We start from the raw sequence: 16,771 nt of genomic DNA on the forward strand, positions 1-16,771 counted from the left end.
GTATAAACATGTATATTTTAAATATACTGGTATGTTTGACTTTAATTTTTTTGTTTAATAGCTCCATAAAACTGTCAACAGAAACTAGAAATACCTTAGGCGCTCTATACCGATACACTATATGCTCTAAATATTTTATTATTAGAGCTCCAAGAAAATAAATAATGAGCGAATAGAATGAATAAAATGAAACAAATTAATTTGTTTCATTTTATTCGCTCATTATTAACGAAGCAAATAATATAAGCTTGTTTCGCCGCTGACCTCAACACGAAACAATTTATTAATTTATTTCTGATTCCACCGACCGCGAAAAAGGGGCGAGTCCTCAATTGTTCACGTGAGCAAGTTAAAAAAAATCCTTGCCGCCTCGTGGTGTAAAATTGAAAAAACACGAAAAATTCAGAAACGTTAAAAAAGAAAGATATAATATATATACACACTTAAAAAAAAAAAATAAACATGCGTAAATGTAAATGATTAACTCGGCCTCTTCTCTCACGTTGGCGTGAAGCGTCGTTCCGACCCTCGGAACGAATCCCTCCTGTGTGTGTGTGTGTGTGTGTGTGAGTGAGTGTGAGAGAGTGTTTCTGGGATCGGAGCGCATCCATTTCCGCTCCACACTGGTGTTCTTCCTGGTTGTGGACTCGGCAGAAGCAGCGACGTCTCGGCGGCTGGGCTAACGAGCAAGTTCGTAGCATGATCCCAGCGAGTGCCTAGTACCTCAGGGTGACCGTGGCGATACGTTACCCGGCGGGCGGTCGTCGGCACAGGCGCCCCTTCTAGAGCTGGAAGCCCCTGCAATGCAGCTTTCAGTCTGACTCGGTGAATGCATGTAGTCCAAGATGCCCGACTGCTGTGCCGCAGCGAATTGTAAGCAGAGTACGGATCAGGCAAACGTCTCTTTCTTTAGGTTTCCCCTAGACCCCGAGCGGTGAGTCATTTATTCTCTACCGTCGTCCGGGTGTCCAAATGAACCCGATCTCTGTTTCATTTCCTTTTCCCAGGCCATAAGGTAACCGTATTAGCATTATTTGCTAGCCAGCGAGCTAATTCTTTCCCCCCCTTTGATTCAATGAATGTGATGCACGTCTTATCCTCAGAATATGTGCAATCGCAGGTTGCCGTAACCAAGCTAGCTGTGTTGTGCTTCATGCGGGGATTAAACGTATTTCGCACTCACTAAGTCGTCGCTAGCGTGTGTATGAAGTAATTGATTTAGTCTAACTTTTTCATATTGACTGCAAGACACCGACTCGAGTGCTCGCTCGCCATCATCAGGCTCTCCTCAAAATGGCAGGGTGTTAATTTCCAGCACTGTTTGATGCTTTGCTGTTTTATTGTCTCTTTCTTTTCTTGGTTTCTACATTTATATATATATATATATATATATATATATATATATATATATATATATACATATATACATATATATATATATATATATATATATATATATATATATGTTTGTGTGTGTGTGTATATATATATATATGTATGTTTGTGTGTGTGTGTATATATATATATATATATATATATATATATATATATATGTTTGTGTGTGTGTATATGTATTTCTTCTCTGCTTAGGAAAATATGGGTGCCTGTTTGTTCCATCATTTTGAACAAATGTTTATCCGTTTATTTTTAGGTGCAAACAATGGGTGGGTAACTGTCGCAGACCCGACCTGCAGACTAAAACACCTGAATACTTGCACAGAAACTTCAAACTGTGCTCAAAACATTTTGAGGTGTCAATGATACACAGAGAAGTAAGTTCTCCCCTGCGTTTAATATGGTTTGTCATTCTAACCTAAGTTTTGGTATTTTTGGACACTGTATAGTGATTTATGTTTGCTATCCTTTCAAGGAGTGGGGTTATAAAGACAGTGATGCTAAAACGTAGCCGCAGTTCTGTATGCAATTGTGTCTTTGTTTATGGGGTTCCTTTTTGGAGAAAGTTTATGTTTTTCAGTGTTATCCTTCATATCCATTCTATTTGTGAAATGTGTATTATGATATCTGCTCATGAACATTTATATTTTATTCTAGAGTGAACTTAAATGTGTTTTGAAGGATGGTGCAGTTCCGACTATATTTGACTTTACAACCAACAAAGACAATGCACAAAACAGCAGCAGAAAAAGAGCTAGACCACCGGTAAGTTCAAGAGGGCAAGCTGGTCCTAACGTAGTGAAATCGGTCTTCTGCCTTTTCAAATTTTAATACTTTCCCTGCTCACGAGCTTAAGTCAGATTCAAGACAAATTAAGATGTCACTTTGTACAGCAAAGAAATGCAAATATTAGCTCATAGGAAAATGGGTTTCGGATTGGTGCCAGTCACGGACGATTCTTAGGCTGTCCTTATACGCTCCAGATGGCTTTTGTGCAGGCGACGGCGCGTGAGCATGGAAGTGTGCACTGCTTATTTTAAGACAGCAAACTGAGACAAACCCAATCAAAGTCTCTTAGTGCGAGTTTACCTGGCTCTAACTATGTTAAATATATTAGGATTCTGTTTTCATTAAGCAAACTGAGTCACTCTGTTGCAGCTTCAGCCTTCGCTTATTGTGAGTGGGTTGTGTTAGTCTAAATATATTTGACCTAGTTGTGTAGGTTTTTTTTTTTTTAGGCAGGTAGTAAATCAGCTGGTTTGTTCTAGAGCAGTAGCAATACAGTGACGGTGACAATAGATGGTGGTTACGGTTATTTCATTTTCCCGATACATTTGATTGAAATCAGACTGTAATTAATTTCATGCTTAAGACTGCAAGTGCCCTAATATTTGGAGATTTGTGTGGTTTTTGTTTTTGTTTTTTTTCTAATTGCAGGCTGCAGGACATCCTGTGGAAGCAAAGAAGGCAAAAGGTAAGTGATCCTGAATTTTAAGTTTTAGGTGATTAAAAAATATATTATTATTATTAATAATAATAATATTATTATTATTATTTTTTTTTTTTTTCCTTCTTCTCAGATGATCCACAGGCTACAGTGGTTAGACAGATACTGTCAGAAGACCCAGCAGATAACAGTGCGATGCAGGATCCTGCCCAAGAGGACCTGGATAAGGAGGATCCTGCTACTTCCAAAGCCAAGGAAACCCTGAAGGTCTACTTCAAGGAAACCTTAGCTTTCACTGGCTTCAGCATTGGCAACAATGCAGCCATCAGTGCTACCAAGTCAATGGGGAGTGGCCCTGTTGGCCAGCTTGGCGTCAACCCCGTCTGCGCGGAAAAGATCGAATCGAAGGAAGTGCTAAAGCTAGGCGAGGATGTGATGTGCGAGGAGATCCGCAACAGTTTACGCATGGCTCGCTTTTTCTCCATCCTTCTCCAAGACAAGACGAACATAGAGGGCAAAGATCAGATCCCGGTGTTCGTCCGTTCGGTCACCAGTGACGGCTTTCCGCAGAAGCACCTGATGGGATTCCTGCCCTGCGACGTGGACTCCGACTGCCTGTTCCTCATGCTCGTGTCTGAGATCCGCGGGAGATGGGGTCTGCGGATGGAGCACTGCCGAGGGTTCACTTACCTGACAACAGGCAGCCTGTGTCAGAAGCTGAAAGAGCTCTCCTGCAGGATACTGCGGGATTTCCCACAGGTTGTCCTCGCACCAAGTGACCCTTACGCGTTCAACCTCTGGCTCATTCGCTCCTTGCCCGTCCTCTCCATACAGGATGTGGTAGATACCGTGGAGGAGGTTGCTGCCCTCTTGAGGCAGTCTTCAACGCTGACAAAGAAGCTGCATGCTAAGATTACCGTAGCGTACAGTCACATCAAAGGTGAGGTGGATCGCGTCAAAGACGCTTGTCAGAACAACTGGGAATATGGTACAGACGCCTTCCAGACCATGCTGGACATTCTGGAGCCTCTTCTAAACAGCATAGGGGAAATGTGCACCAGTGCTTTGTCAGACGTTGACACCGCTATTGTGGAACAGCTCCTTAAGCTGAAGGAGAAGCTGAAGAACTTCAACTTCATCATGACCCTGGTGGTCCTGAAGAACACCCTGTGTTGCGTGAGCATCCTGAACCCAAGCCTGAGGGGGATAATAAGCATCAGCAGTACCTTGCAGTATACCATCTCTAACGCCTTAAAGCTGCTCAGCAAACACCTGCAGGAGATTCCCATATTCCACAGGAAGTGGTTCTCTGACGCAGTGGGTCGGGCCAAGAAACTCGGAGTTGCGGTGACCCTCCCCGCGGACACGGCCACAAACGGCGACGCCGAGGCCAAGCCCCCGCCCTCGCCAGAGGATTACTACCGGGACACTCTGAGCAAGATGACCCTGCAGTACCTCATCGACGAGGTTAAGAGGGTCCTCGGCACCGAGATGGTCAGGATCCTGAGATGGCTCTCTCTGGTGCCGTCGTACATGGCCGACCACAACTTCAGCATCCGCAAAGACAAGGTGGCAGACGCCAACCTGAACAACCTGGCCCGCCCGGACTCTTTCTACGACGAGCTGGGCTGCTGGGAGGTGAAGTGGAGACACGCCAGCAAACGAAGGATCCTGCCCACCACCGTCTTTGCCACCCTGAAGATCCCTGACATCGGCTTCTATCCCAACGTGCAGAGCCTGCTGAGAGTCCTGGGTTCCATCCCCTGCATTAATGCAGATGCGGATGTGTACGGGCAGTACGACATGGTGCTGGACAGGTATCACTCCTACATGAGGGAGGTGCCAGCAGAGATGAGACTGTGCAACATGGCGTTTGTGTACGTCAATCAGGATGTGCACTTCAGCATTGAAGATATGGTGCAGTCATATGTGGATAGTCATCCAGACATACTCCAGCTGCTTCATAAGGTAAGTATGCTGTGCGTTGGTCGGGTTTACAGCTTAACACAAAGGACGAAACTGATCACAGATCAGTATTCTTACTTTGAGACCTGTGAAGAATATGGGTCCATTTTTTCTGTATGTGTTAACTATACATTCACCAATAACTGCTTGTTAAATCATTTGTATTGATATAGCAATAATGTTGATTCTTCATATTTGTTCTCAGGATGATATGATGGACATTCAGCCTTCAGGTAAAATTAATTGTTTACAAAAATGTTTACCCTTCATATTCAGAATTGCTCATATTGCTTATGTATTAAATGTCTGGCCACAATGTAAATATTAACTGATGTTAATTTCTGTTAATTGTATGTGAATGAATGTCTTTTTTAGCAGCAGAAAACAGTTCAAATGATGTCACAAAGGAAGATACGGAAGAACCACGAGAAATGACCTTGGATATGGAGTTAGAGAGACCGAAAGCAGCTGACTGTACAGGAACTGATAAAGAGACATTAAAATCAGCCTTGCAGGCTGCTATCACCGCGGCCTGCTGCAGCCGAGACAGGACGTCTCAGGGAAGCCATGGGGGAGAGGTTGAATATGTGACCAAATCCGAAATGAATGAAGTTTTGGAAGTGTGCGAGGGTGTTGTGCGTGAGGGAATTCTCTCTGAAGTGGGAAACTCGTTCTTCTCCCTGTTCGTAGATCGGGCCGTGAGGTTTGGAGAAATGGACCTTCTCCCTTTGTTTCTCAGGTTTGTGGACAGTTTTGATGTCATGCGGCTGGAGCTGATGGGATTTGTAGATGTGAACCTTGACACAGAAGCCATGTGCGAGCGTCTTTTTGACATCGTCGTCAAAGAGTGGCGTCTAAATTTGAAATATTGCAGAGGCCAGGCTTACTTGGGTTCTGGTGAAGTCTCTTACAAGCTCAAGGCTTTTGCATGCAAAGTGCAGGAGAAATACCCTCTTGCGATATGCACTCACAGCTCCTGTTACTCTTTCAACACGTGGTGGTCAAGGTCTGTTCCTGTGCCATCGGTCAGCAGAGCCCTCGATACATTAGAAAAGATAGTTGTGTTCTTCAGCAGTACAGCTGACCTCGAGAAACAGCTAGACCAGATTATAGCCATTGGTCTGAGGGAGAACTATGAGAAAGTTCATGAGCTTCAAGGGATGTTCTGCTCCTCTTGGCTTGAGAAGCATGACTCTTACGATGTTTTTGCTCAGATTCTGGAACCTATAGCAGACAGTCTAGAGAGGTTTCAGTGCAGCAGTCCACAGATATGGAGTTTAGCTGTGATCAACCAAGCAAAGAAGCTTGTGCAACTGATTAGAGACTTTGACTTCATTGTAGCAATGGTTGCCTTGAAGAACGTCTCATCCTTCACCAAAGAGCTCAGCGCAGCCCTGCAGAAAGACCATTTCAGTGCTGCTTCACAGCTCTGTCAGATCAGTGGTATTGTAGCAACACTCAACCGAGTGAAGACCAACATCAAAGTGTTCCACCAAAATTGGTTTGATGAAGCCTGTGCCTTTGCTCAAAGCTTAGGTGTGCCGATTAAAGTGCCTGATAGTGTAACAGTTCCCAGGGACAGCCTGCTAAAACCGGGTACGTACTACAAAGATGCAGTTAGCCTTCCTTTAGTTGACCACCTCATCAACTCTGTCAAGGACCATTTTTCAGACGACCACAAGGAAGCCCTCAACTTCTTATCCCTGGTCCCTTGTTCTGTGACGGTGAGCTACACTTTTGAGAGCCTGAAGTCAAAACCGCCATTGTATGTCAGCGACCTTCCAGATCCTGACAACTTCTTCACTGAGCTTTCCTGCTGGAAAGTAAAATGGAAGACCAAAGTTGTTTCTCCAACTATACCAGATACGATTTTTCAGACTCTCCGCCTGCCGCTCATGCAGTACTTTGCCAACATTAACACGCTGCTGAAGATCATGTGTGTGTTACCGAGCACTGCCCTGGAATACTGTGGCGAGGTAAAGCACCATAAAATGTTCGAAGATTACCTGAGAAACACCTGTGCCAAGGACAGGTCTCCATGCTTAGCCGTGCTACAAGTGGGCACAAATTTTAACAGAGATCTGGACAGGATGGTTGCCCAGTGCCTGAAGGTCACTCCAAAGACCCTGGAGGGTATCTGCCTGGTATGATATATATTTTTCCTTTTCCCTTTTTTTAAAGATAAATAATAATGTTAGTGTTCCTATTGGGTATTAAATGGGCTACTGACTGGTACTTGTATGCCAGTGGTGCTTCTTTGTATTATTTTTAGTATTTTAATATTAATTTTTTATTTATTTTTTTTTACACAGGACAAAGAGTCCAAAACACTCTTGAGGAATTCTGAAGTAAAGGTGGAAGGTGTGTCATTGTCCTTGTCGACTGTTTTCTAGTCCATAATATTTTGTTTAGATTTTCTGTGTCAGTTTGGGTTGTCTCTTTGTGGTTTCTGAATACTTGGATCAAAGACATCAGCTGTTGCGTCGTATTCACTGCCTTGCATTATACACCATAACAGTGCATGATTTAAGGCACAATGTGCTTTAATTTTTAAAGTATATACTATTCTGTACTTGGATTATTGTACGCAATGTCTGCAACACTAACCTTTTGCTCTAATGGAAATAAAACATTGCCACAAGGTATCTTGCGTCTCTGAACAGCGCCAAATGAATGAGCAAGTGTCGTTGGCTAACATTAGCCGGTTAAAGTTATGATCACCTGTTTATAATGTTAAGAAATTACTTGCATTACTTGCATATCACATATAACCTGATGGTCTAATTGTAATTAACCAGTGGTAGCTCAGTGGTTAAGGTACTTGACTTGGAATTGGAAGGTTGCTGGTTCAAGCACCACCACTGCCAAGATGCCACTATTGGGTCCTGAGCAAGGCCTCAAACCCTCAATTGCTCAAGTGGTAATTGCATCAGCTAAACGTAGTTGTTAATATGTTGGTTCAGCTTATAACAATTAATAGCCTATCTTAACATGTTTTGTCTTTACGCTACATTTAAATGCTTCTGTCTTTGTTTTTGCATTGGTGTCTTTACTGTAGACAACCATAAAGATGAAGTAGAGGAAATGGACACTCAGCAGGTTTGCAATTCAGAAAACGGTCATTAGCATACTTGGGTATTTTAGTTTGTGGTGACATTTGAAAAAGATTTAATTTTTCAAATTTTAGATCTTTTCACAGATCAAATCAGCTGAAATGCTGCCAGAAAGTTCTGAGATAAAGACAGAAGGTCGGTTTGTTTTTTGTTTTTGTTTGCTGTCTTATTTTTTAAAAATGTTGTCTTTACTGCCTTTCATATTGTGTAATATTGTTTTATTACGTCTCTAATCTCATAATTTTATTTTTATTTTTTAATTTTTTTTACTGAAACAAACTTTTTAAAAAAAAATTAACAGACAACCACAGTGCTGCTGTAGAAGAAATGGAGGCCCAGCGGGTGTCGGAGATGCTGACTGAGGTAGCCATGGAGGAGCGGCCGGTGAAGCCGTTGGATGAGCGTGCTCACCTCGACCGACCTGTGGACAGTCTCCAGAGCAGCGGCGCCATCTTTGGACTGGCTGTCCGACTGGCTCGGAGAAACTGCCTTTTATCAGAGCTCCCAAAAGAAGAGCAGGATCTCATCATTGAAGAGCTTCGCCAGTGTCCCTGGGAGCAGCAGAATGTTGAGTGCTTATCAGACATGGAGCTGTCGGAGAGCATTGTGAAGTCCATCCGGGAAACAATCCTCTCAGAGGTTCAGGAATCCCCATTTTTTTCTGTTATCACTGATAAAATGGTGTTGGTGGATGACGAGAAGTACATTCCTGTCTTTGTCAGGTATGTTGATGATTGCATGCCTAAAGTGGAGCTTTTAGGGTTCCTGCCCTTTGATGGAAGTTCTGACCCAGATGCCCAGGCCAAGATTCTCTCAGACATCCTCTCTGAGGACTGGGGACTCCAAATGGGCTTCTGTCGTGGCCAGTCCTTCATGTGCATGGGTGCTGGGAGTCAAAGTCTCAGAAAAATGGCTTTGGGCTTCTTGGAGAGCTATCCACTTGCTGTTAACACACCTAGTGAGTCCTGCGGACTTGCCTATTGGCTGGCAGTAAGCCTCCATAACGAAGCCATCACAAAGGTTCTTGGTGTAGTTGAGGATTTGTTACTTTTCTTTGATCAGTCACCAAGACTGCACATTGAGCTTTCTCAGACTATGGAAGGTCTTTTGAATACCCCTCGAGAAGCTCTTGCCGAGGTCCCAGAGACATGTTTGTCAAGGTGGAAAAAGACAGAAGATTTTTTTGACATTCTGGTGGACATGTTGGAGGGAGCGTTAAGCTGTCTGGACTCAGTTAGCAACAATACTAATGGGTCATGGAGTAACAGCATGTCAATCCATGCCCTTATCCTTTCTACAGCCATTAGGGAGTCTGATTTTGTCATTCCTTTAGTGATCTTGAAAAATGCGTGCGCTCCCCTGCGCAACTGCAGCACGGTCTTCCGTTGTGGAAACCCAGCTGACATCATCTGCGAGCTGGAGAAGATTCCTCTCATAGTAGAGTCCCTTAGTAAAATGCTGGAGAACATCAGTGTAGTTCACGTCTCCTGGTTTGAGGAGGCCACACAGCTTGCTGTTAAAGTTGCCGGGGCATTGTCTTATCCAGAGACACTTGGCGGCTGTGAATCACTGGAGGTGGCATACAGAGAAACAGTTAGCATACCGGTCCTAAGTGGACTGATTGAAGAAATGAAGTTCAACTTTTCGGAGTGTCATCTGAGGGCCCTCAGAGTTCTTTCTCTACTTCCGACCTGCAACCCTCTGCCCATTCTACCGGAGGCATCAGAGAAAATCTACACAATCTACCAAAGTGATTTACCTGAACCAGACAAGGCAGAGGAAGACATTAATACCTGGGCCAGTGCTTGGCAAGAGAAGCATCAAGACACGTCACCACCAGCCTCGATCTCAGAGACACTGCTCCATCCTGAAGCTAAAGGTCACCCTAATGTCACAGCTCTCCTAAAGCTTGTAGCAGTGCTACCTAGTGTCAGCATGGAGTGTGACCTGATGAAGACCACCTTAAACTCTTTGAGGACCTTCCTCAAGAATGACAACATCTGCAGAGCTAGCAAAACCACCACCGTAATGCTCCTCATGCACCGCCAAACACTGCAGACTTTGGAGGAAGTAGTTGACAAGTGTATGGAAAGTGACCCAAAGAGTCATGGCTTTCTTTCTCATGTATGTACATATACCGAATATTTTGGTATTGTGTAATAAAAAAAAAAATTATTTACTAAGTTTTATATGTAGAAATCATGTTTGTGACTTTTAAATTTGGTCTGTTAAAATTTCAGGTGAAACAGTGCGTCAGCAATATGAGAGAAGATAGTGGTGAGTTATTTGCATAGTGGGACATCAAACAAAGAAAATGTAATTTCTGGTGTGACATGGTGTGGTAGTACGTAGTAAGTGATTCTGTGTGTATAATATTAAGTAGTAGTTTTGCTTATCTTTTGCCTTTTTGTCTCTCGCTGACCTGTTTTTCCTCAGAGCTTGGTGAGGTTGCGTCACAGGAAAGAGCCACTGAGACGCAGGGTTCTGGTGCGTCACAGGAAGCAAAGGGTCTAGCTCCAGCTTTCGCACAGAACCAACCCGGCCCTACCACTCAGTGTGACGTTGGAGGTGAGCAACCTTCCTGACTCTTTGGATTCTACGTCCATGCATCCTAATGATACAAACTCTTACTTTCTTATGCACCTGATAGAGTTGAACTATAAAAGGCGATTAGAACGTTCGTGGTTTTGCGCCTCCTCTAAGTCATCACTGTCCTTTACTTTTGTTTTTAGAGCCAAGTTCTTCAGCATTAAATGATGCCACTGGGACTCCAGAGGATTATGTCACGGATACAAATGCTTCCAGTAGCACAGAGACGATCCAGTGTCCTCCAGTTGATATGGCTGACCTGCAAACGGTTACATTAGCAGATGACACTCACAAGGATTCATCTGCAGTGAGCCCTTCTTACCATGCAGCAGGAGGCCAGGAGCTTTCCATGGAGCCTCATTGCATAGGCCAGGATGTCCTTTCAGAGCCGGTGACATCAATTCAGGGCATCACCATGGAACTCTCAGTGGCAGCCCAGGGTACCACAATGGAGCCTGTAACAGAAATGGCAGGCCAGAGTGTAACCAGAGAAGTTGATGCAGCTGCTGAGGATGTCACCATGGAGCTGGCAGTAGCAGCCCAGAGTGTCACCACAGAGCCTGTAACAGAACAGGGTGTTACTACAGAGCCTGTTACAGCAACTGAGGATGTCCCAGCAGCAGTTCAGACTGTTACCACAGAGCTTGCAAGAGTAATTGCAACCCAGGGTGTTGCTGCACCACTTGTAACAGAAATGGCAACCCAAGGTGTTGTAACCGGGCTTACTGCAGCAGCTGAGGATGTCCCCACGGCGCTCACAGCAGCTGTACCGTATGTCACCACAGAGCCTGAAACGGACATGACAGGTCAGGATGTCACCACAGAGCCTATAACAGAAATAGAAGCCCAGAGTTTTAACACAGAGCCTCTTATAGCAGTCAAGGATGTCATGATTGAGCTCACAGCAGCTGTGCCGCATGTCACCACCGTTCATGTAACAGAAATTGCAGACCTGGGCGTCACTACAGAGCCTGTGATAGAAAAAGCAGCCCAGGGAGTTGCCACAGAGCCAGTTACAGCAGCTGAGGAGGTCACCTTGGCCTTTACAGCACCAGTGCAGAATGTCACCAAAGAGTCTGTGACAGAGATGCCAATTGAGAGTGTTACCGTAGTGCCTGTTACAGCAGCAGAGGATATCACCATGGAGTTTACAGAAGCAGTGGAGAGTGTCACCACAGAGCCTGTAACAGAAATGGCAGTCCAGGGTATTACCACTGAGCCTGTTGCAGCAGCTGAGGATGTCGCCACAGAGCTCCTAGCAGCACCACTCGATGTCACCACAGAGCTTGTACCAGAAGTAGCTGCCAAGGGAGCGGCTATTGGGCCTGGTGTTGCCATGGATGTGGTTAGTGTAGTCAAGGATGCCATCCCAGAGGTCTCAACAGCCAACCAAAGTATGATTATTAACCCTGTTAAAGCTGCCCAGGATGTTGCTAGTGAGTATATGATGACTGAACAAGCTGCCACTGCAGAGCGAATAATGGCTCCTCTGGCGGTTACCACAGAGGTCGCCACACGGGCTCAAGAAGAAACACAGGAACATGTTGCAGCATCCGAAGATTTCTCCATGGAGGTCATCTCAGCATCCCAGGATGCTTCTCTGGAAGCTACAAAAGAAGACAGAGAACAGGTATACATAGAAACTGGTGTTGCCATGGAGCCTACATCTGATGACAGTGTAACCCAGCATGTTACATCAAGCCAATACATGATGCAAGTCACCACAGACACCCAGGATATATCCATGCAGCCAATCACAGAAGACCAGTATGTCACTTCAGAGTGCACAACTGCATCACTGGGACCTGCCACTGAGGCTACAGCAGATCAGGGTGTGACCCTAACAGCCGAAGATCAAACCCATGAGCATATTACAGGATCCCAAGATAATTCCATGGTAATCAACTCATCAGACCAGGTTGTTTTTATGGAACCTATGAAAGAATCCACAGAACATGTAATTGCAGCAGCAGGTGTTGCCATCAACCCTCCCTCTGATGAAAATATAACCCACGAGCATGTTACTGCATTCCAAGCCACCTCCGCAGCTCAGGATGTGTCCATCGAACCCATAAAAGAAGCAAGTTGTGTCTTAAGAGAGCATATAACTGCATCGCCATGTCCTTCCATAGAGCCCACAGATCAGGGTGTAACCCAAACAGCCCAAAATGTAGCACAGGAACATGTTACAGTATACCATGATGTCTCCATGGAAAACATTTCAGAACAGCAAGACCATGATGCTTTCATGGCTCCCTTAAAGGAAGTGCAAGGTGTCACCATAGAGCATAGAAGTACAGAAGATGCTGCCGAGAAGCACACAGCAGCCCAGGGTGGGAGCACTGAACTGGTGACTTCAGCCCAGGGTGGCAGCACTGAACTGGTGACTTCAGCCCAGGGTGGGAGCACTGGTCCGGAGACTGCAGCCCAGGGTGCGGGGCCTGATCCGGAGACTGCAGCCCAGGGTGCGGGCCCTGAACCCACAAACGCATCTCAGTTGGTCCCCTTAGAGCATGCATCAGAAATAGTGAGTGTTGCCATAGTACATTCAGTGGTAGGTCAGAATAACTCTACAAAGCCTAGAGAAGACCTCCAGGACGTCACCATGGAAACCAGAGATATAGCCCTGCTTCACCTCACAGAAACTATAACAGCAGTCCATGATGTCACCATGGAATCCACATCAGGGTACCAGTCCATTATCATAGAGCCCCCAATTTCTAACCAGTGTGACACATTGAAGCCCACAATAGAAGTTTCTGTTAAATCCTTAACACCAGTCCCAGATATTACCACCAAACCTGCAGAAGGCCTGTCTTGCACTACAGAGCCCTTGGCAGCAATTCAAGATATCAACATGGAGTCTGTTACAGCAGAACAAAGTATAACTGCAGGGAGTTTAAAAGAAGCTGAGGGTGTCAACATGGACCTCACACAAGAAACTCAGGAATCCATAGTAATGACCCATACTGACACCACAGAATTAATTGTAGCTGCTCGAGATGTCACTGAAGAGACTGTTTCAAAATCCAAACATATGTCCATACTACCTGTAGCAACTGTCCAGGCTGTTGTTGTGGAGCCTGTGATACAGACCCAAGGTGTTTCTGCAGCACCCATAGTAGAGTCCAGGGTTGTCAACACAGAAGCTGAGAAAGGAGGCCAGGATGTCCCCATGTGTCCCGCCACAGGAGGCCAGGATGTCCCCATGTGTCCCGCCACAGGAGGCCAGGATGTCCCCATGTGTCCCGCCACAGGAGGCCAGGATGTCCCCATGTGTCCCGCCACAGGAGGCCAGGATGTCCCCATGTGTCCTTCCACAGGAGGCCAGGATGTCCCCATGTGTCCCGCCACAGGAGGCCAGGATGTCCCCATGTGTCCCGCCACAGGAGGCCAGGATGTCCCCATGTGTCCCGCCACAGGAGGCCAGGATGTCCCCATGTGTCCCGCCACAGGAGGCCAGGATGTCCCCATGTGTCCCGCCACAGGAGGCCAGGATGTCCCCATGTGTCCCGCCACAGGAGGCCAGGATGTCCCCATGTGTCCCGCCACAGGAGGCCAGGATGTCCCCATGTGTCCCGCCACAGGAGGCCAGGATGTCCCCATGTGTCCCGCCACAGGAGGACAGGATGTCCCCATGTGTCCCGCCACAGGAGGCCAGGATGTGTCTGAGTCCATGGCAACCGCCCACGGTTCCAATCCACAAACTAAAGATGTTACCAGTCAGGATATGGCAGCAGCAGTGGGTGACAGAAGTCAGATACAAGTCTGTCCTCCAGATGAGGCCAGCCCTACAGGTCAAGATGGCATGGATCCACTCAGAGATGACGTTCAGGACGGTGCTGACAGTCCTATTCCAGAAACTCAGGCTGCCATATCTCAAGCCCCTACAGTATCTCAGAGTGATGCAGACCATTCTACTGCAACTTCAGTTGAGACCTTTACAGAACAAGATAACATAATTGTTCATGATGTCAGTCAGTCCTATGCAATAGTTCAAGATGGCAAGGCTCACCCCAAAGCAATCAGACACGCAGTGGGTCAGGGTGACTTTCACCAGCCTGTTGTGGTTGCCCATGAAAACATTGTAGCTCCTAAAGGGACATTGTCTTTCTATAATACAGCTGCTCAAGCGGCACGTCGTAGAGACCTTGAAAATTCAAGATTATTTTCCATAATATTTGAAGAGCAGATACAGATTGGAGGTCATCCATATATCCCTGTAGGTATCTGCTACCTAGATAAACATGAGACACTCTGTGAGGATATATTAGCGTTTGTCCCACTTGACAAAGATGTCGCTGTCTTTGTTGATGCCATAACAGCAGCTCTCGCTGAGAAGTGGGGTTTGAATTTGGCTTTCTGTCGAGGACAAAGCTTACTGAGCGTTGGTGCTACAGGTGCACAAATGAGAGCAGCAGCATCGCTGCTGTCTCGGAGGTATCCACCAATGCGACGCACTCTCGACGCCGCTGTGTCCCTCAACATGTGGTTGGGCAGATCATCTGTGGTCACCGAGATGGCAGAAAACTTCAAGCAGGTGGAGAAGCTGCTCCGATGGGTGTCTGACAATGCAGAAAGACAGGCGAATCTACGAAACCAGATCATGTCTACATTCGAACAGGACGAAAAGAAGGGCATTGAACTGAGCGATAAGCTAATTGGAAACCAATGGGAGAATAGTCACGACATGCTGGAGCTTACGGTCGAGGTTCTGGAAGCAGTCGTGCTCTTTTTGGTTGGGATGAAGGAAAGCGGTGACAACCAGGCAGAAAAGACACAGGCTGTGAACTTCCTCAGCATTTGCCAGAACTTTGAGTTTATCCTGACAGTGGTCATAATGAAAAATATATTGAGCCCCACCAAAAATGTAAGTCAGAGTCTCCAGGGCGGTCCTCTGGAGATGTATCAAGCTGTGAACAGCCTGCCCGAGCTGCTTTCTTTTCTAAACGATATGATCGTTAACATTGACTCTCATTTTCAAGCCTGGTTTCAAGAGGCGGTGGAAGTTGCCTCCAAGCTACAGATCAGCGTTCACCATGTTTCACAAGAACACTACAGGGAGGCAGTGAGCAGAGGAGCGATAGAGCACTCCGTCAGTGAGATAACTGAGGTTTTGTCTGACCACGTTCAGTCGGTCCTTCGCTGCATGCAGGTTGTGCCTTATGTCATATCTAAGACAGAAGGGTGCTGCAAGGACGCGGATCATTTCACGGTATATCGGGATGACCTGCCTGACTGGAACTCTCTCCAGGTGGAGCTGCTAAAGTGGAGGGAGAAGTGGCTAGATGCACTGTCCACTCAACAGCCCCAGCCCTCCAGTGTTCTAGGCACGCTCAAGGTCCCGGACGTCGGATCCTTCCCAAACGTCGAGACGCTTCTCCGGCTCCTCGTGGTCTTGCCCTGCTGCAGAAGAGAGGGCTTGATTGGACAGGGAAAGAAGACTTTTTTGGAATTTGTCCAGTCCCAGAGGTCCTTACCGTTGCTACATCCCTTATAGAGGGTTGCCCTCAATTTCCCCCAAACTAGCTTTCCATTAGGGTGTCCTATACTGCTGAAGTCCTCAGAGAGTGACCCACTGTATCCACCTTTATTGTTGATTTGAATCTGAGAATAGGTTTCTGTAGACTTTTTTTTTTTTTTTTTTTTTAAAATAGAAAAATGAATTAGACTTGTACACATTACGTATAATCTAATTATTGTATGGTTTATTTTGTCCTGTTTTTGTTTGTTTGTTTGTTTGTTTGTTTGTTTTTCCTTTGGTTGTGATATGGAAAAAAGAAAGAGGACTACCTATTGGGACCAATGTCTTGCCAAAAAAAAAAAAGTGAAAGAAAAAGACGCCCTCGGAGGGCTCTGATGCTTTTGTGCCTTTATGCAAAACCTTTCCCCAATTCTTGGAACATGAGGCATAGGATGTCTGACAGAATGCTTTTAAGCTAGGCTTTTTGGAAGATTCCCGGCATCTTCAGGAACTTTTAAGGTTTTTTTTTTTTTTTTTGGTCATGTAAATCTCATAAAATACATTACAAAGACATACTTAATCATGGTCCCTACATTTAATCAAAAAACCCGTCAAATTAAAATGCTTGCATCTTGTCACAGAAACATCCCATGGCATATATTGGAATGCTGTTCCATTCTGTTTCAAATGATTTGTTTGCGGTTTGATTTAAATGGATTAATTTCTGTAAACATTCTCACCCAAAAACCCTCCTCGTGAAGGAAGCATTCGTATATATATTTGACTAAAATAAACAAA

The 16,771-nt window shown here is 45.5% G+C and overlaps 1 protein-coding gene across 2 annotated transcripts; it reads left to right on the plus strand.

Annotated features, from left to right (window-relative positions):
• The first annotated feature begins 81 nt into the window (after positions 1–81).
• On the plus strand, positions 82–16,171 carry si:dkey-250d21.1 (uncharacterized). 2 transcript variants are annotated; one of them, XM_027031267.3, is made up of 14 exons: positions 82–934; positions 1,652–1,772; positions 2,053–2,160; positions 2,833–2,869; positions 2,976–4,810; positions 5,013–5,040; positions 5,183–6,951; positions 7,120–7,168; positions 7,866–7,906; positions 7,995–8,055; positions 8,222–10,044; positions 10,161–10,197; positions 10,357–10,488; positions 10,653–16,171. In XM_027031267.3, the coding sequence occupies exons 1-14, from the start codon at positions 846–848 to the stop codon at positions 16,007–16,009; spliced, it is 11,487 nt and encodes a 3,828-aa protein (XP_026887068.3). In that variant the 5' UTR covers positions 82–845; the 3' UTR covers positions 16,010–16,171. The 2 variants fall into 2 exon arrangements, with proteins under 2 accessions (XP_026887068.3, XP_035391302.2); XM_035535409.2 differs by having other exon boundaries at positions 5,186–6,951.
• Positions 16,172–16,771: the final 600 nt, after the last annotated feature.

The sequence above is a fragment of the Electrophorus electricus genome, chromosome 19 (assembly GCF_041902795.1).
Source record: "Electrophorus electricus isolate QZ-2024a chromosome 19, ASM4190279v1, whole genome shotgun sequence".
NCBI lineage: Eukaryota > Metazoa > Chordata > Actinopteri > Gymnotiformes > Gymnotidae > Electrophorus > Electrophorus electricus.